Below are 20,131 nucleotides of genomic sequence, written 5' to 3'. Positions count from 1 at the left end.
GTGTCTTCAAAGCCCATGACACCTTTGGTAAAGGCTGTCCATGAGTCAATTTCCTTGCAGTGTTTCTGTAGATACAACACAAATGGTTCCGAGTCTTTTTAAAAGTCTCTATTGTCCTTCTCTCTTAAGATAGCTTCACCATTTTAGCATATTCCATCAGATTTTCTTCCCATTCTTCTTTCATTGGTATCTCATCATTTTTCCATTTTTGGGCTAGCAATATCCTAGCCACGGTTGTGGCATCCATGAAAAGTTTCTTCTTCTCTTTTGGCAAGTCTTGACCTGTAATGCCTAGTAAAAAAAAAGCTTCTGGTCTTTTAACAAATGTTATCTTAAACATTCTTTTCATTTCATTATAAATCATTTGTAATTATTTTACAGTTCCACCGCATATGAAAAAAGTGCCCTCTTTTTCTTTGCACTTCCAACACTTATTGGAGCCTGTTCTGGGAACAAGGGTTTCTAAACGACTCCCAGCACCCTTTGCAACAGTACCCAGGATTCTTCGTGAGAAGCCATGTCTGCTTCAAGATGTACCGTGCAGATATGCCTATAGATATCTATATCTCAGGCATCAAAAGCCAGGGCAAAAAGGTGTTCCTTCTAGTCTAAGCTCTGACTCGTTCTCGTCTTCCATGCAAGGTATGTGATTGTGGAGTGTGAAGACCAGGACACCCAGCAGAGAGACCCCAGAACTCACGAGATGTACTTGAACGTCATGAGGAGGTTCAGCCAAGCTCTCCTAAAGGTGAAGTTTACCTTTTCGTGCCGTGCGGAGGCTAGTGGGTATTGGAGCATAATTATAAAGGTTGCATGCACACCTCACAATAAAACAGGCCACCCCAAAGATCAGGGTGTGTGTGTAGATGAATGCCCATATGGGTCAACATTACAACATTTGGGCCTTTTTTCATGTAGAGAAAGGGTGGGTAAGTGAGGACACGATCAGTGCTGGGTTTACATATGAACTAAACAAGCTATACAGTAGTTTAGCCCCCCCCCCCCCCAAAAAAAAATGAAGGGGAAAAACTGGATGTATAGAAGTGTATAAAATTATTCCTGGAGAAAATGAATAGAGAGAAGTTCTCTCTCTCTCTTTCACTCATTAGACCAAACATTTGACATTCTCTATTATGTTAGCTGCAAAGAAGGAAAAGCGAAAGCTTCTAAGCTAACAGTTGGAAGCACTGTTAGTAAAGTATAGAAATAAATATTTTGGTTTACTTATGCCCATCTGGTTCTGTAAAACACCTGCCACAACCCTGGGTTAAATTCTCTCCCCCCCCCTTTTTTTCTCTTTCTTTCTCTGATTCTTAATACTTCAGCAAACAAAGTGCATTGTAATAAACATCACGCTTGCTTTCAACCACGGGGATCATCTAGGGCAGGCATCCCCAAACTTCGGCCCTCCAGATGTTTTGGACTACAATTCCCATCATCCCCGACCACTGGTCCTGTTAGCTAGGGATCATGGGAGTTGTAGGCCAAAACATCTGGAGGGCCGCAGTTTGGGGATGCCTGATCTAGGGCAAATTCCCCATTCGGGACAAGAAGTTGTTTTGTTCTATGGTTTCCTTGGAAACATTAAATGCTTCTCTATGTTATTTATTTGGCTGCACGATATATAGCAGGCTGTTGCACAGGTTAAGAAAAGTACTGCTCTTCGCCTGGGGCAGAAATCCGTAGTGATGACGCTGTGCGAGCAATTTGTGTTTTATGTTCTTGGAGTCAAAATCATGGAACAAGACTGATAATAGCTTTCTGAGAAAAACAACAAACAGGCACCCAAGGGCTGGATTGGTGCTTTAAAAGTCCCAGAGCCGGTGGGACACCATTTGTACAATTAGAAATTCTGTGAATGGCGCTCTTTAAAAGTACAGTGGTACCTTGGTTCTCAAACATAATCCATTCTGGAAGCCCGTTCCAAAACCAAAGCGTTCCAAAACCAAGGTGCGCTTTCCCATAGAAAGTAATGCAAAACGGATTAATCGGTTCCAGACTTTGAAAAACAACCCCTAAAACATCAATTTAAAATGAATTTTACTCTCTAACGCGACCATGGATCCATAAAATGAAAGCAATAAACAATGTACCGCCGTCACACAATCCGTCAGTCAGTAGCTGGACTGGGTTCCGCACTGTCACAAAAACAAAACAAAAAATAGCTGCAGAAACAAAAACGCAAAATAAATAGCAAATACAGGCAGACCCCAGCGTAACACTCAAAACAGAAGTGTGGTGCTCAAATTGGAAGCGTAACACTCTCAAAGCGGAACACTTACTTGGGTTCCAAGTTGTTTGAGTACCAAGGCATTTGAGAACCGAGGTACCACTTGTAAACTGAAAGTGCAGTTCTCATTTTGTATTTTTGTGTTCTGAACCTCCCTATGGTCTTCGGTTGAAAGGTGGTACACTAATACTAATTATTATTATTATTATTATTATCATCATCAAGAGCCTTGTGTTTGTTTGGAGTTCTCATTCACCAGGGCTCTGGGGATCTCTCCTCCCTCCCTCCTTCCCTCTCTCTCTGCTGTATAAATTGGCTCATGTCACATAAGTCCTCACCTCCAGAATGATTGTTGTTGGCACAGCTGTAGAAAAAACAAAACAAAACAAAAACCCCAAAAGGTCAGGTAACCAACTACCTGCTACAGAGAACTTTGATTGCATTTTATGGAGGGCTGGGGAGGAGGGTGGGATTGCCCGGGAGAAACTTCCTTTTAAAAAAAAAAAAAAAAGAGGACGTCGGTGTTTATTATCCGCTCGCTCCGAGAGCCGTGATTGTTGAGAGCCCCACTCAAGGCAAAATAATTACAGCAGAGAACTAATTCTTTTCTCCTTCTCCCCCCCCCTTTCTAATTTAACGCAGGGTGATAAGTCTGTCAGGGTGATGCGGTCTTTGCTGGCGGCCCAGCAGACGTTTGTGGATCGGCTCGTTCATCTCATGAAAGCAGTGCAGCGTGAAAGTGGCAATCGTAAAAAAAAGGTAAAATGGCCAGAATTGTATAGGGATACATACAGATATACATGCAGATAGATAGATAGATAGATAGATAGATAGATAGATAGATACACACACACACATATATTGCTCGGTCCCAGCTCCTGCCAACCTAGCAGTTCGAAAGCACGCCAAAAAAATGCAAGTAGATAAATAGATACTGCGCCGGCGGGAAGGTAAACAGCGTTTCCGTGCACTCCTCTGGTTTTGGGTTTCCGTTGCGCCAGAAGCACCTCAGTCATGCTGGCCACATGACCCAGAAAAACTGTCTGCGGACAAATGCTGGCTCCCTCAGCCTGTAAAGTGAGATGAGCACCACAACCCCAGAGTCATCAGGGGCTCTTTGTTGTTGTTGTTTAGTCCTTTAGTCGTGTCCGACTCTTCGTGACCCCATGAACCAGAGCACGCCAGGCACTCATGTCTTCCACTGCCTCTCTCATGTTGGTAGCTTCGAGAACGCTGTCCAACCATCTCATCCTCTGTCGTCCCCTTCTCCTTGTGCCCTCAATCTTTCCCATATATACATTTATCTATATTCCCTCCCCACAAAAAAGCCATTTTGTCCATACTTGTGTTTCTCATTGCAAATGTATTCCTCTTTTAATGAGAGTTCCTTGTGACAGAATGTGCAGTTTGGATCTCAGAGTCATAGGCTACATTCATATGGCTGTTTATTCCGTTTCCGTTGCTGTTTATTACCACATTTTATTTGTGCGGTCACATGACTGCACCAAATACCCAGGGTGGGGAACTTTGCACCTTCCCCAGCCTTGGAGCAACTGATCTGAATTGTGATTTTTAGCATAGCCTGCCTTTTCCGCCAGTAAACAGTAAGAACGACATAAATGCCAACAAAAAATCTTCATTGGAAATAATAGTCATTGCCCACGTGTATTTGTAGCGATAAGGACTAGAAACCTGCTTAATCTTTCTTCTTCAAGAAGCTACCATTTTGCACCCAGTGCTGAATTTTTGGGTGCGTGTGTTTGTTTCCATATACAGTGGTACCTCGACTTACAAACGACTCGACAACCAAATTTTTCGACTTACGAATGGGGCTAATGGCCGCGCACTTATGAATGTCTCGGCATCCGAAAGGAAAGCGCGGCGGTTTTAGATAGGGATTTTTTGACTTACGAATTTTTAGATAGGGTTGCTTAGACTTACAATTTTTTCCATTTCCAATGCATTCCTATGGGAAATCGCGTTTCCAATGGCGTTTTCCGACTTATAATTTTTTTGACCTATGAAGGTGTCTTCGGAACAGATTAAATTCGTAAGTTGAGGCACCACTGTACGTGTCGATTTCCAGCTGCTTTGCAGAGAACGTTTAATGAAACGCCATGTAAACAAACAAACGAACAAATAGACAGCTGCACGAATTATGACAGCTAGGAAGGGGAAGGGGCAAGCAGAATATAAAATAATAGAAGAATGGTATACAGAGGCGTGGGGTATAGCTATTAATGATAAATTAACATGTGCCATTAAGGGAAGACAGGGAATATGCAGGAGAAATGGTTTTGAGGAGATATGGAGGGTGTTTGTAGAATTTGTACTGTTAAAACGGAAAGGGGTCAAACCATCGCAAGAGGTGTTCAAATTTGGATAGTTACAATGGAATGGTCTCGGCGATGGGGTGCACATTTTTATTCCTATTTATGCATGATTATTACTTTGTCAAATAAACAACAACAACAACACGCGATGGACAAACCATCAGCAGGCACATTTGAACCTACTTTCATTGATTTTTCTCTCTTTCTGTCTTTGTGAGCTTGCCCATTGATGAACAAGCGTACATTGCAGTTGACTTCCCTTCCTCCATTCATGAGTTAGCTGACATGCTGCAGCTCCTAGTGAATGGTTAAGGGTTCCTTGTTTTCGGTTTTGGAGTGGTTGGCATCAGCACGTGGTTCAGTAAGTCATGTTGTCCCTTCCTTCCCCCTGCCCCGCTCTGCTTTTAGAACGAGAGGTTGCAGGCACTCCTGGCAGACAACGAGAAGATGAACCTATCAGATTTTGAGCCCATTCCCCTGCCCCTGGAACCTCAGGTGAAAATCAGAGGGATAATCCCAGAGAAAGCCACGCTGTTCAAGGTAAAGCACCTACCGTCTTGTCTGTTGTCCACGTTCCGTGAGTGGGATGCAAGCATGTCAACCAGGATTTGGTGGTGGTGGTTGTTTTAGCATCCTCTGGTAAATCGGGTCCTCCCTAAACAGAGGGCACGTGTTGTGGTGGGACCTGGCAATCAGGCCTTGTGTTGTGGGTGGGATCATTGGAGCAGCCACAACACCCTATTGGTGGTCCCTCGGACCTGGGAGCAATTGGGCTAGTGGGACGCCAGTCAAAGCAGTTCAAGGGACCACTACTTAAGCAGATGCACGTCCCCTGAGCTTCCTCTTTTGGGCTCAGTGCATCGGAACACCCGCCCACCTCTCCCTATATTTAGGGCTTGCATGCATGACCTTGCTATGCTGTCATGTGTCATCTGTCATTGGGACAGGGGCACAGCAGGAATTTCCCCCCACTTGGCTGATTGGCTGGTGCCATTTGGGTTTCGCCTGCCGTGTAGCAAATCGTCACAACTTGTAAGGTTGCGGATAGGCTCTGGTTTTTCAGTCACAGTTTAATATGCCGCATTTTCCGTTTCTCTAACCAGAGTGCCCTAATGCCAGCCCAGTTGTTTTTCAAGACTGAAGACGGGGACAAGTATCCTGTTATATTTAAACACGGGGATGATTTGCGTCAGGACCAACTAATTCTTCAGATCATTTCGCTCATGGACAAGGTGACAATGGCTAAGCAGAAGAGGGTGGGGTGGAGATTGTGAATAGGTCTTTGTAAACACGGTGACCAGAATTTCATTCTTTAAAAAACTTTTAAAAATGATCTGAGTGCTCTTCTTTTTGTATTTTTCTCTTTTCTGCTCCTTTTCTTTCTTTCTTTCTTTCTTTCTTTCTTTCTTTCTTTCTTTCTTTCTTTCTTTCTTTCTTTTTCTCTATTTCTCTCTGCCCCCTGCCCCCCCCCCACTTTTGTGCTTTTATTGTATCTAGATTAAAGTCTTGGTTTGGTTAAAAGAAAAAGGGAAAGCTTTTCTCTATAAACCTTAATAACATTTATTTTCAAAAGTGATCTAAGTGTCTTACGGAGATATTAGGAGGGACCAGGCCCCGTGTAAAGGGAAACACAGGATAGCTGAGTTGGTAAAAGCATAGGACTCTTAATCTCAGGGCTGCGGGTTCAAGACCCACGTTGGGCAGAAAAGATTCCAGCAGTTCAGGAACACTATGATTTTATATGATTCACACACATGGATAAAGGTTAGAAATGTGAAGGTTCAAGGGAGGACATCCATATAGGGAGGTCAGCGCAGATGAGCCTTTAAATCAGGAATGGGGAAGTTGTGACATTGGAGGTGTTTTTTGCACCCAGAAGCCTTGCTGGCACAGACCAAAGGTCTAGCTAGTCCCCCACCCTGTTTTCAGAACAGCCAGCGAGATGGGAAGACCACAAGCAGGACGGGACCACAATATCGTTTTCCCCACTTGCCATTCTCAGCAGACTTCCATCATGGCTTGTAACCACTGACAGCCTTACGGTCCTCCATAGATTTGCCCAAACCCCTTTTCATGACATCCACGGTGGCAGGAGAGTTCTGTGAACCAAAGCTGGTTTCTTTCCTTACCTGTCGCCTGAGCCGTTCTGCATGCCGTCTTCCTTTAAAAAATAAAATAAAAATCATTTTTATTTGATTTTTCAAATATAGATTTATAACAAAACCAAATATATTTTCATATACAGAGATTTTTCTAAATCTTGAGACCTCCCCCCATCGCCTCCATGGGTCCTAATGTCAGTGTTTTCAACTGCATCTCATATCCAAATTATATTTTATATCTATCCATATTATCCATAGTTCTAGTTACAGGTAGGTAGCCATGTTGGTCTGATGTAGTCGAAACAAACAAACAAAAATCCTTCCAGTAGCACCTTAGAGACCAACTAAGTTTGTCATTGGTATGAGCTTTCGTGTGCATGCCCACTTCTTCAGATACACTGAAATATTATTATTATTTGTGACATTTTATTGTATTTTAATCTTTGCTGGAAGCCGCCCAGAGTGGCTGGGGAGACCCAGCCGGATGGGTGGGGTACAAATAAATAATAATAATTATTATTATTATTATTATTATTATGAAGAAGTGGGCATGCACACGAAAGCTCATACCAATGACAAACTTAGTTGGTCTCTAAGGTGCTACTGGAAGGAATTTCTCATATTATCCATAGACTTTGTTACATTACATGTGAGATCAAAATCCTGCTAATGTTTTCATCCGCTTACAGTGGTCTCCTAGTCCCCCCCCCATTCTTTATTAAAGTTTTGGTCCTCTTGGTTCCTGAGCTTTCCGGTCAAGTTTCGCCATTTCAGCATAGTCCAACAGCTTAGTTTGCCATTCTTCTCTGGTAGGGACTTTGTCTTCTTTCCATCTCTGGGCTAGTAAGATCTGTGCTGCTGTCGTTGCATACATGAAAAGTCTTTTCTCCTCCTTTGGGATGTTGATACCTACAATTCCTAATAAAAAAAAGCTTCCACTTTTTTTTTTAAATGAAAGTTATTTTAAACATTTTTTTCAGTTCATTATGTATCATCTCCCAGAAAGCTTTTATCACCTTACATGACCACCACATATGACAAAAGGCACCTGTATGCTGTCTTCCAACACACTGATAATTTATTAGCTCTCTCTCTTGCCCCTGCCTTATGCTTCTCTCTTCTGTTTAACTTGCAGCTCTTACGCAAGGAGAATCTGGATTTGAAGCTCACCCCTTACAAGGTCTTGGCCACTAGTACAAAACATGGTAAGGCTGCCTCCCCAAACACACTCATCATAGCAGGAGCGGGGAGTACTTAGAGAACTCTCCGTGCTAAATGTTTATTTTGTTTTTTTAACGAACCTTTCAACCGCTTTGGTGCCCTTAAAAGGGGGGTACAGCAAAGATTTGATTAAATGCAAACTCTAAAGAGCAGTGCTCCGGCCTGATTAAGACTTGGTTAATTCTACCCCACTGCTTTTTAAAGCACATAGGAATTCGAGGTTGGCTTCTTAGCACCTATGCCTGAGATTTTCTGACCCTGAGTCTCTTTCTCTCTATCACCCCCTCTCCCCCCCCCACTTTTTCCAGGTTTCATGCAATTCATTCAGTCAGTCCCAGTGGCTGAGGTTCTTGCAACCGAAGAAAGTATACAGGTTTGTGTTTTGACTTGAGTGCCTGTGCTGGATTCAGCACCTGCTTGTTCTTGCATTTCGCCCACTTGAAGTTGACAGCGACCTTCTTTCCTTGAGATTGCATCACATGCAGTGGCGTCGCAAGGGGGGGCAGGGGGCCGTTCACTCCGGATGCCATGTCTGGGGGGATGGCAACAAGGCCCCCCTGTAGGGGCTTGTGGCAGTGCTAGCAGCCATTGCGCCACCGCCGCAGCATGTGGAGGATCCTCCGTTCGTGGCTGCAGCCGCGAGCAGAGGTTCCTGGCGCTGGTGGCAAACTGCTATGTACGTAACACCGCTGCACATGCGCTGCACATAGCGGTTTGCCGCCGGCGCCTCTCAAGTGCCGTTCAGACGGCGGTGGGATCCCTCTGTCGCCGCTACAGCCGCATGTAGACGATCCTCTGCTCACAGCTGTAGCGGCGGCGGAGGTATCCCGGCACACACACACACACACACCGGTACAGTGCTGGAGTGTCACCGGCAGCAAACTGCTATATGCAGTGCATGTGTGGCGTCACTACGTATGATACATGCGTCATATGTAGCGAGGGTGCACATGCGCCCTACGTAGCAACACCCCACCCAACGTGTCATGATGCCTTCGTTCGCCCCTGATCGCATGTGGGAGATTCAAGGATAAAGTGATGTGTAAAAGGAACCCTGCATCATATAAGGCAGTTAGGATATCAAAATTCCAAGGAGGGAAATAAAAACTGAGTGGATTTGTTTGTGTGTGTGTGTGAGAGAGAGAGACCCTTATTGATTATTATTTCTCCTGTTCTTCTTCTGCCCACCACCCACAACTGACCCCAAAAGGAATGACCCAAATCAATGCATTTGCTTAGGGCTTGCCGATCAGAAGGTCGGCGGTTCGAATCCCCACGATGGGGTGAGCTCCTGTTGCTCGGTCCCAGCTCCTGCCAACCTAGCAGTTCAAAAGCATGCCAGTGCAAGTAGATAAATAGGTACCGCTCCAGTGGGAAGGCAAAGGGCGTTTCTGTGTGCTGCTCTGGTTCGCCAGAAATGGCTTAGTCATGCTGGCCACATGACCCGGAAGCTGTACGCCGGCTCCCTCGGCCAGTAAAGCGAGATGAGCGCCACAACCCCAGAGTCGCCCACAACTGGATGTAATGGTCAGGGATCCCTTTACCTTTACTTTTTAATCTTTCTCCATGTGCACTCCTTATGGTCGGTTTCCTTTTTAGGGTGAGATTCAGGTTGCCACCCTAGGTGTGTAGGTCTGTTCAGCACCGTAAAAAGTTGCAAAGGGGGCAGGTGAGGCTTATCAACCTGGGAAGGAAAACTCTGACCCTAAACCTTTGATGCCTTGCGGGATATTTTCAGGAGAGAAAAAAAAGCTAAGGAGTAAACCCTACAAAAATCCAGAGTGGAGTCCCTAAGATGGTTGGATGGCACCTTAGGCACCTTCTTCCAGAAACTCCTGCAGCCAAGCTGGTGCCAAATGTTTTGCTCTCTTTTCCTTTGGACCACATTAGCAAGAGCAGCAGAAGAGCCCTGAGGTTGGATCAGGCCAATGGCCACCTAGTCCAGCATCCTGTTCTCACAGCAGCCAACCAGATGCCTGTGGGACAACTGCAAGCAGGATTCGAGCACAACAGCCCTTCCCCCCTCCTGTGTTTTCCAGCAACTGGGGTTCAGAAGCAGTGCTGCCTCCGACTATGGAAGCAGAGCATAACTTTGTTGTTGTTGTTTAGTCGTTTAGTCATGTCCAACCCTTTGTGACCCCATAGACCAGAGCACACCAGGCACTCCTGTCTTCCACTGCCTCCCACAGTTTGCTCAGACTCATGTTCGTAGCTTCGAGAACACTGTCCCACCATCTCGTCCTCTGTCGTCCCCTTCTCCTTGTGCCCTCCATCTTTCCCAACATCAGGGTCTTTTCCAGGGAATCTTCTCTTCTCCTGAGGTGGCCAAAGTATTGGAGCCTCAGCTTCAGGATCTGTCCTTCCAGTGAGCACTCAGGGCTGATTTCCTTCAGAATTGATAGGTTTGATTTTTTTTGCAGTCCATGGGACTCTCAAGAGTCTCCTCCAGCACCATAATTCAAAAGCATCAATTCTTTGGCGCTCAGCCTTCTTTATGGTCCATCTCTCACTTCCATACATCACTACTGGGAAAACCAAAGCTTTAACTATGCGGATATTTGTCAGCAAGGTGATGTCTCTGCTTTTTAAGATGTTGTCTAGGTTTGTCATCGCTTTAGCTATCATGATTAATAGTCATTGAAAGCCACATCCACCCGGAACTTGAATGCTAAGCTTACTCAGGAGCTTTCATTGTGGGACTTTATCAAAACCTTTCTGAAAGTTGCATGTTTTAAAAATCTGTTTGTTGTGGTGGCTAATATGCTGAAGACCCGCAACATGTTAGTGTTGGGGCAAAGGAGATTTTGCTCCTCTGACCTCCTACTTTTTAAAGCTGAATTTTCTTCTAGAGGGGGTCTTGTTCATATTTCTAGGCCAATTCACTCTTGGGATTCTAGTTGTAGCCCCCTCCCTCCTCCTAAGCAATGTACATTAATGCCCACTTTGCAATTTGTTTCCTCTATCTTCATTCACAATTGCTTTGAATTGCTAATGCTATTTAAATTTTGCTACCCAGGCACAAAAGGAATATATCTGCTTTTGAAGCATTTAGCACTCTCCGTAATTATGCAATAACTCTGCATTTGAAATTCAACAGGATGGGATCATTTTAAAAGAACGAGAGGCCCCTGTGTGTGTGTGTGTGTGTGTGTGTGTGTGTGTGTAATGCAAAGTGATTTTAAATCTTTCCGTTGCGGAGGTTAAGAAAATCCCATCAAATATCAACTGAGCGCTGCGATGTTAGCACTAAGGGGGAAAGAATGTAATTTGCTTGATTGTTCTTTGCTTAATGTTATCTGCCGTTTTAAAAAGAAATATAGGCTATTTCTGCAGTGAGCCTTGGACCCCTTTTAAATATCAAGATTGATACTTGGAGGTGAGGGGGGAGGAGAAGGGGGGCAGTGTTCACCAGTAACACGCAGTAATGGATTTTATCCAAGGCCACCAACTACTTATGAGCTCAGTCAGTCCCCAGAGACTCTTTCAGAGCTTTACGTGGGAGAGGAAATAAACACTAGAGTGATGTTCTTTTTTTCAGAACTTCTTCCGAAAACACGCACCAAGCGAAACGGGACCCCACGGAATAAGCGCAGAGGTTATGGACACTTATGTCAAAAGCTGTGGTAAGTGATGGCAGGAGATTAGTGTCACGGTCCGGTTGGCAGGCGGTTGAAGCCCTGGCTGGGGACGTCAGGACCAGAGGCAAGATGGAGGTGTAGAAGCAGGAACAGGTGCAGGGCTGATGGTCCAGCAGCAGGCAGTCGCAGGGTCAAGGAGCAAGGCAGAGGCGAAGGTCTGGGAATCGAAAAGCAAGGCAAAGGTCCCAGGCGTCAACAAGGCAAAGGTCCAAGGGTCGAGGATCAAGGCGTCAGCAAGGCGAGGGTCCAAGGAGCAAGAGGTCAGAGGCAACCAGGCAGGGATAGCGTTGCTGTGGCAAAGAGCTGAAGGGAAATGCTGAGCTTTTATCCCTCCCAGCTCCTGCCACCAGGTGCAGTGAGGTATCAAATGGCCTCATCTGAGTGGCTACTCCTTGCTTCTCCAGCACAAGCTGAGGTCTTCACCTGAGTGGCCACTCCTTGCTTCTCCAGCACAAGCTGAGGCAGGCCCCAGTCCTGCAAAGCACTACAGGCCCCAGAGCCTGACTCCTGCCCATACTCCTGACAATTAGGAGGGCACATATTGCATTAAAGCAGGGCAAGGGCTGTGGATCAGTGGCAGAGTTTCTGCCTTGCAAGCAATCCCTGGGCTGGGAGAGACGCCTGCCTGAAACTCTGGAGAGCTGCTGTCAGTCAGTGTAGGGAACACTGAGTTCGATGGAGCACATTCAAACTTGGTGCAAGCTAAAATCTGTTATGGTCAATTGGGGTCAGGATTTCGGTTAAAACATCCCAGTGGAGGCCTGGGGAAATTTATGGAAAGTCAACGTGAAGTTCACCGCATGTTACAATCCGAGGGAAAATTTTATGAAGATGCAATACTGTTGGTATTTGACACCACTAAAATCATCTAAAATATCTAAGAACATTCCAAGTAAACGTTGGAGATGTGGAAAGGGGGAAGGCTCAATGCTACACATGTGGTGGACATGCAAGAAAATTAAGGTATTTGGGGATGTAATCTACAATGAGTTTAAAATAATGTTCAGGGTATCATTCACACACACACACACACACACACACACACACACACACACACACACACAGAGCTATATATATATGCCAGAGGCTTTCCTCTTAGGGATTCCAGGCCCTGACATTCCAAAAAATGTGAGGGAAATATTCTTGTACGCCACAGTGGCTGCAAGAATATTGATAGCTTTGAACTGGAAGGGTGAGAAATTACCGACAGAGCTGGATTGACAGGATAAATTGTTGGAATATGCTGAATTTGCAAAATTAACAGAAAAACTGAGAGACCGCACTGAACAAACTTTTATTAGGAATTGGGGCATGTTTAAAAAGTATCTCAAGGATTATTGTAATAACATGAAGCCTGTGGCAGCTCTTGAATAACTTCTTAAGAAGAACATGATTCAATGTAACAAACACTAATATTTTCTTCTTTTTTCTATGGATAATTTTGTTATATGTTACTTTTTCTAATTTCAATAAAGCATTTTAAAAAGCAAAAACAAACAAAAACAAACTGGGTGCAAGGCAGCTTCCTGTATTCCTAGCAAAGTCGGAGAACTAACTAAAGATCAGTGGTGTTATTTATTAGCAAGGGCAAAGAACAATGCCTCTCTCCACATGAACCTACCCGAACCCCGAGATCAACATCTGAGGCCCTTCTTCATGTGCCACCTCTTCAAGAGGTCTGGAGGGTGGCAACACGAGAACAGGGCCTTTTCTGCAGTGGCTCCCCATCTATGGAATGCTCTCCCCAGGGAGGCTTGCCTGGCACCTTCATTATGCACCTTTAAGGGCCGGATGAAAACGTTCCTCTTCAAACAGGCCTTTGGCAGATGAACATCCAATGTTCTTTTAAATGTGTGGGTTTGAGGGGGTTATCGGTTTGTTTTTGTTCTTGCTTTTAAAGCATATTTTATATTTCTTTAGCTTGTATTTTTATGCTGTGAACCTCCCTGAGTTCTATGGGCAAAGGGTGGCACACAGATTTAATTGAACGAAACAAATTGATCACATAAGGGTCTGACTTCTGTTTCAAGTGTATCTGAAGAAGTGTGCATGCACACGAAAGCTCATACCAAAATAAAAACTTAGTTGGTCTTTAAGGTGCTACTGAAGGAATTTTTTTATTTTGAAACAAATTGATGATATTGCGTGTTTTGCGTAATATCGCGTGGTTTGTGTTCTCGTTTTGAGTTGTTTCATGTTGTGCCCTGTGATCTTCGGAACACAAATATTCTAAATAGGTAAATAAATAAATGAATAACCCCCTCAGTGGCCAAATAGATACCTATGGGAAGGCTAGAAACAGGACCTGGATGTGACAGCCCTCTCCACATTTTTATCCTCAGCACATGTTACTCAGATGCTAGAGATAGTATCTATCATGGCTTTGATATTCTTATCCTCCCCAGAAGTTTGTTTTAAAAACCCTTTAAAAACCACCCAGTGTGGTAGCCTTCACTGCATCTTCCGGAAGCAAATTCTGTGACTTAACGACAGAGAAGGCACTTCCTTTGGTCCATCCCTAAACCTACATGGCCATATGTGCCTAATTCATAGGTAAAGGTAAAGGGACCCCTGACTATTAGGTCCAGTCATGACCGACTCGGGTTGCGCACTCATCTTGCATTATTGGCCGAGGGAGCCGGCGTATAGCTTCCAGGTCATGTGGCCAGCATGACAAAGCCGCTTCTGGCAAACCAGAGCAGCACATGGAAATGCCGTTTACCTTCCCGCTATAGCGGTTCCTATTTATCTACTTGCATTTTGATGTGCTTTCAAACTGCTAGGTTGGCAGGAGAATTCATGGGGTAACCTCATGTATTCGCAGCTATTCCTGAAGCCTCTAGTCCTTCCTGTGCCAGAAATCTTGGCCAGCTTTCAGAGTCTTGCTCCATAATATTCCCAGTGATCCTGTCTCAGTGTAGGCCTTTCTTTGTGATTTCTTAGAGAGAGAGAGAGATTTTGCCAGTTGACAATTATTCACCTTTTTTTTTAATTTCCAGCTGGATATTGTGTAATTACATACATCCTTGGCGTTGGAGACAGGCATTTGGATAATCTGTTGCTAACCAAAACAGGTAACTACTACTACTTATATTATTATTATTATTTGTTGTTATTTGTTATTACTTGTTATTATTATTCGTTATTGCTGTTTTTCTTCTTCTTCTTCTTCTTCTTCTTCTTCTTCTTGCTTTTGTGAGGCTTGCATCTTGGTGCAAAATCATTTTCTGCTTTCCACTTAAACGAAGGGGTGCGAGACTCTGCAAGTTCCTTCCCCAACATAATTGTAATAATGTTTTTTTTTGTAAATGTAATCATGCTCCGTGTCATTACATCTGCCGTGACGGGAACAGCTAAGTGTGGTATACAGATCAAATTAACTGGGCCTGCAGGCTTAACAATCTAATCGTCTATAAAACTGAATTATATTTTACCTGTTGCGTATTTAGCTCAGGGAAGAAGGAAAATGAAAATTTAGGGCTTCCTGTTTCCGGCGGTGAGAAATGGCTGACTCCCACACGATCGGAGCTCAGCCGTACTGGTAATTCAGGGTTGATATGGGGGTAATTAGCCCTGGCAGACTTCCCAGGGTGGCGGAAGACTGTATCGTAGACCCGCAGACTGTCCGAGATTGTCAGCTTACATCAAGGTGCAAGCGGCAGGACGCTGGGTCCCAGAACACGGCACAGCTGGCACTCTCCGAAGTCACTCCCATAGCCGGAAATATCTGTTTGATGAAATAATTAGATTTGGACAATAAACAGACATAGTCTGGACTGAAGAAGACTGACAAAAAACCTGCAGAACTGCACAGTCCCTGGTGTTTAAGCTTGGACTTCAAAGAGATTCTCATCATGGTGTTTGGATTACGGAGGTGATTGGTATGTTCTTTTTTTCTTCTTCTCAATACCTACAATTGTTTTTCTATGCCAAGCCTCATTAAGAAACTATTTTTTTTAAAAAAAAAAGTACAGATGTACTTCTATTTATAATTAAGTATTCAATTGCACAGCTTTACTTAGACTTGAAAGACTTGATAAAGATAAAAGAAGAAACAAGATAGCGGTTGTTAATATGACGCAGCACAGAAAAATAAGAATTCCTCCCTTTTTCGAGGGAAGTGGGAAATATTTGCTAGTTGACTTTATAATCACTTGAGACAACAATTTGGGATAACATACAGTGCATCTGTTTGAAGAATTTGTTGATTATGAGTGAGAGAGGAGGCTAAATGGATGTCTAGCAACCCCCCTTCTAGGGCCCAGAGGGGGAGATTGTGTGGTCTCTGGGAAAGCTGATTGATCGCCAAATGACTTATATTTGTGGAATACAGTTCATTTACATTGCAATATTGCAAACAGTATGCTCAAACGACAGGCTTGGACAACAGCCCAGATTGGAATAATTTAACAAATTGGGAGTTGCTGTGTCATTAAACTTTAAACGATAGACTTGTACAACAGTCCGGATTGGAAGACTGGAATGAAGTCAGGAAAAGCTGCACTGGCAAATAGACAGTTGAAAAATATGAATATACACAAATAAAGCCGTACTCGATGGATGAAAGGATATATGTTTTCTGACATGATTGAGAATCACATAGCCAGGGAAAGAGAACTTTAAAGCGTTAAAATTGGAATGTGGAAAATATGAGAACAAGAAGAAGAAGGCAGGAACAAAATTATTGGAGATATACTTCAAGAGGTCCAGACTATGGGAAGCCCGGAAAAATTAATAATAATTTGGATTGTAATTTGGTTGTTTTTTTATTTTAGTTTATTGTTTTTAATTTGATTATGATTTGATGGATATGTTAATTGGCTGTTTTAATTGGAAAATCAATAAAAATGTTTTTTTAAAAAGAAAAGGACAGGAAAAAGGGAATTTGAGAACTATTTCCATAGTGCTTTTCTGTAACAAGAATGCTTTATAAACTTTATTGCTCCCATCACCCTTGACCATTGGCTATGCTGGCTGGAACTGATGGGTGGTTGAGTCCAGCAAACATCAGATTTCTACCCCCTGGTCTAATGGAACTAAAAGTCATGCGGATGACTCGTGAAACGCTGAAGAAGTCAGATCTACTTTTGAAAAAAAAGAAAGTGGGCTAGACAACAATGCACATTCACACCACGAAGAACTTCTAAGCCACTTGCTGTCAGCAGCTAGGAGTGTCATAACTAGATACTGGAAAGACCTGTCAGGAGTAAACACGGACCACTGGCACCAAACTGTATGAGAAGCAGCCCTACTAGAAAAGCTAATTTGAAACTAACACGGAGACAAAGAAAGGAGGGGGTTTTCACCCCGGCATGGCTCCAGCATGGCTCCCCTCTCCAACCTCTTGCACCACCAACGAAAACGAACACCTCAATAAAGAACCTGTCCACAAAAACTCTGACACAAAACTCTGCACGTACACAAAGCAAAAGAATGGAAAAGTCACAACCCCACCTTCTTTCTCTTCCCTGCTCCCTCCCAACCTCACAGTGTCTCGCACTGAATGTCACTGACCTGTAGAAGGGACTCTGTGAATTGAAAACAGAGGTGTATATGTGCCTTTGCAAACTATGAAAATCCTTTAATGAAAATGAGAGAGCGACAGAGGCAGAAAAGCAGAGGGAGGGAGGGAGAGAGAGAGAGAGAGAGGAGAGAGAGAGAGAGGAGAGAGAAGCAGGGCGGGGGGAAGTAACCAGAGAAAGGAAATGCAGAATTTACCTTGCTGGTCTTGCCATATGGTGGAGCTGAGGTTTAAGGTTGAAGCATGCCATGAAAGCAGGAACAAGTAGTCCTCTGTTCCTCATGCTCTTGTCACCTCTGTTATCCACCCCCACCGCCAACATGCACCCTAAAGATATGCGTAGTGTAGAGAAAGGTTTTGTATCCCATTCTCATAACTCCGGAACACATGAATGTCCAGTGAAGCTGGATGTTGGGAGATTCAGGGCAGGTGACAAAAGGTACAGTACTTCTTCACGCAGTGTATAGTTTAAGCTATGGAACTCACATCCTCAGGAGGCAGAGATGGCTACCAACCTGGATGGCTTTAAAAGAGGGTTCATGGAGGAGGAGGAGGAGGAGGAGGAGGAGGAGGAGGAGGAGGAGGAGGAGGAGGAGGAGGAGGAGGAGGAGGAGGAGGAGAGGGCTATGGATGGCTACTGTTTTCCACAGCTAGAGGCAGCAATGCTTCTGAATAACAGTTGCTGGAAACCACAAGGGGGCAGATTTCCCTTGTGCTCAGATCCTGCTGGCAGGCTTCCCTGTTGGCCATGGTATATCCAGGATAGTCGACGAGATGGGCCTGATCCAGCAGACTCTCTCTATATTCTTGAGTTCACTGTATAATAATAAAATCTCTCAGGTTCAGAACTGGCCATGCAAAGCCCTTTGGCACTGTTACAGCACAGGAGGAGGAAGATTTCAGAAACAGGGGGAAAGTATAGTTCCCACTTTCCACTCTTGAGACCTCGTCTGTAAGACTCCTGTTCCCTTAAAAACAGGACTTAAGAGCTGAAGATATGCTACAATAAGGCCCCACCTGCACCTTGCATCAAGTGCAGTGTCAAACCACTTTAAACAAATATGGTTTTCCCCCCACAGAATCCTGGGAACTGTGGTTTAAGGGTGCTGAGAGTTGCTCGGAGGCCCCTGTTGCCCTCCCGCAGCAGCAGTTCCCAAGGAAGAGGGATTGATTGTTAAACCACAGGACTTTTAAAGTGGTATAATACTGCATTAAATGTATAGTACAGTTGGGATCTTGGTGTGTGTGTAATATCAATTCACGCACCCCGAAAGTGGAAAAGCTGATCATAACCAGTGTCAAATGCTTACAGGGACAACACTGGCAAGCCAGCTTAAATTGCTAAGATGAAAAAAGAAGTACAAAACCAAACATCACAAAATAAACGAAGTAAAGCTTGTATCATTTCCAAAACTCCTAATTTGTTCCTTATAAAATAACGTAGCTAATTGGTATTTGGCAGACCCTTTTATATATACAAGCTATCATAAAAGCAATTTCAAGATCTGTTAATTATATGCCTTTGTGGTGGGTTTTTTATTATTATTTTGTAAAGGCCTTCGACAGATTTAGTAGCTATTATACACTCAACTGCATTCCAAATACAGTGTGCGTTTAAAAACATTTATTAGTACTACTTAATTAGATTGATATTGGGCATAATCAGATTCGTACTGAACAAAGAGATTCTTTCCTTTTCGCCGGATCTTCAATTATGGTATTAATCAGACCTTAATGCAGTTGAATTTTCTGTCCCATAAATGGAGCGCTTCCTTCAGAATCCCAACATTTAAAAGTCTGCTGCTAGAGTTGTGGCCCAAACTGCTGCATAAGAAGGGCCTTCTGGATCAAACCAATTGGTCATCTAGTCAAGCATCTCATTTTTGACCACATCCAGCTTACCTCCATCCATGGTTCTTACATTCCAGGTTCCTATGCAATATTTTTCTTTACAGCATTGGACTTTCCTTTCGCTTCCAGGCATATCCACAACTGAGCGACCTTTCGGCTTTGGCCCAGCCACTTCATCAGCTCTGAATCTACTTGTACTTGTCCTCCACTCTTTTTCAGTAGCATGTTGGACGCCTTCCGACATGAGGGGCTCATCTTCCAGAGTCATAACTTTTATATGCCTGTTGTCTTTGTCCATGGAGTTTTCTTGGCAGGGATACTGGAGTGGCTTGCCAGTTCCTTCTCCAGGTGGATCACGTTTAGTCAAAACTCTCCACTATGACCTGTCCATCTTGGGTGGCCCTGCATGGCATAGCTCATAGCTTCTCTGAGTTATTCAAGCCCCTTCGCCATGACAAGGCATTGATCCATGAAGGGGTCACGAAGAGTCAGACACAACTAAATGACTAAACAACAACAAAGTCAAGCATCCTGTTCTCATGCTGTCCAACCAGATCCCTATGGAAAACCTTCAAGTGTAGGACCTTAGCACAAGAACACTCTCCTCTTTGGTGGTCTCCAGCAACTGGCATTTGGAAGCATTTCTGCCTCCAAGCAGAACATAACCATTTTGGCCAGAACACTATTTGTATCCCGAAGCAGATTCAACCCCAAGGGTTCACAGATAGGCATTCTCAATCACTGCAGCTTTCTCCCCCCAAAATTCCGAAGCCTGAGGTTGTGCTGCTCTTCTTGTTTTAATCTTGTTTTAAGTTTAAAGACAGTAGCTGGTGTGTGTGTGTGTGTGTGTGTGTGTGTGTGTGTGTGTGTGTGTGAATTTACATCCCTGTGGGACAGGAGACCATTGGCATTTCACCTGACTTTCAAATTAGTGGTGGGCAGCTCCCCTTCCAGCCTGCAGGAGAAATAACATCTGTGCGACTCTGCCATAGCTCAGGGGCAGAAGACATGCACAGTTGATTTCTGGTTCAGCCCCTGGCCTGTGGAGAAGGGTCATAGCTCAGTGGTAGAGAATCTGCTCTGCATGCAAGGCCGACCCAGCTTCAGCTCCCAGCTTCTCTAAGTAGGGCTTAAGAGACCTCCGGCTGGTAAGTGTTGACCAGAGATTGGGAAGCTCAATCCCAGAGGCCAGATGCAGCTCTCCAGGCTCTGTTTGGCTCTCTCCCCAGGTCTAT

General features: G+C 44.1%; 1 protein-coding gene across 2 annotated transcripts in view; it reads left to right on the top strand.

Moving 5' to 3' along the window:
- The window catches only part of PIK3C3 (phosphatidylinositol 3-kinase catalytic subunit type 3), a 101,284-nt gene that overhangs the window by 31,058 nt on the left and 50,095 nt on the right, over positions 1-20,131 (top strand). For both annotated transcript variants that reach the window (XM_035100487.3, XM_035100486.3), the window contains 8 exons: positions 643-748; positions 2,873-2,989; positions 4,972-5,103; positions 5,667-5,795; positions 7,801-7,870; positions 8,195-8,259; positions 11,425-11,509; positions 14,524-14,598. In XM_035100487.3, coding sequence (XP_034956378.1) covers positions 643-748; positions 2,873-2,989; positions 4,972-5,103; positions 5,667-5,795; positions 7,801-7,870; positions 8,195-8,259; positions 11,425-11,509; positions 14,524-14,598 — 779 coding nt within the window. The remainder of the gene's footprint in view (positions 1-642; positions 749-2,872; positions 2,990-4,971; positions 5,104-5,666; positions 5,796-7,800; positions 7,871-8,194; positions 8,260-11,424; positions 11,510-14,523; positions 14,599-20,131) is intronic.

Source organism: Zootoca vivipara, chromosome 10 (genome assembly GCF_965207765.1).
Source record: "Zootoca vivipara chromosome 10, rZooViv2.hap1.1, whole genome shotgun sequence".
Classification (NCBI taxonomy): Eukaryota; Metazoa; Chordata; class Lepidosauria; order Squamata; family Lacertidae; genus Zootoca; species Zootoca vivipara.
The sequence above is the reverse complement of the archived record's forward strand: the minus strand, read 5'-3'. Positions and strand labels throughout refer to the sequence as shown.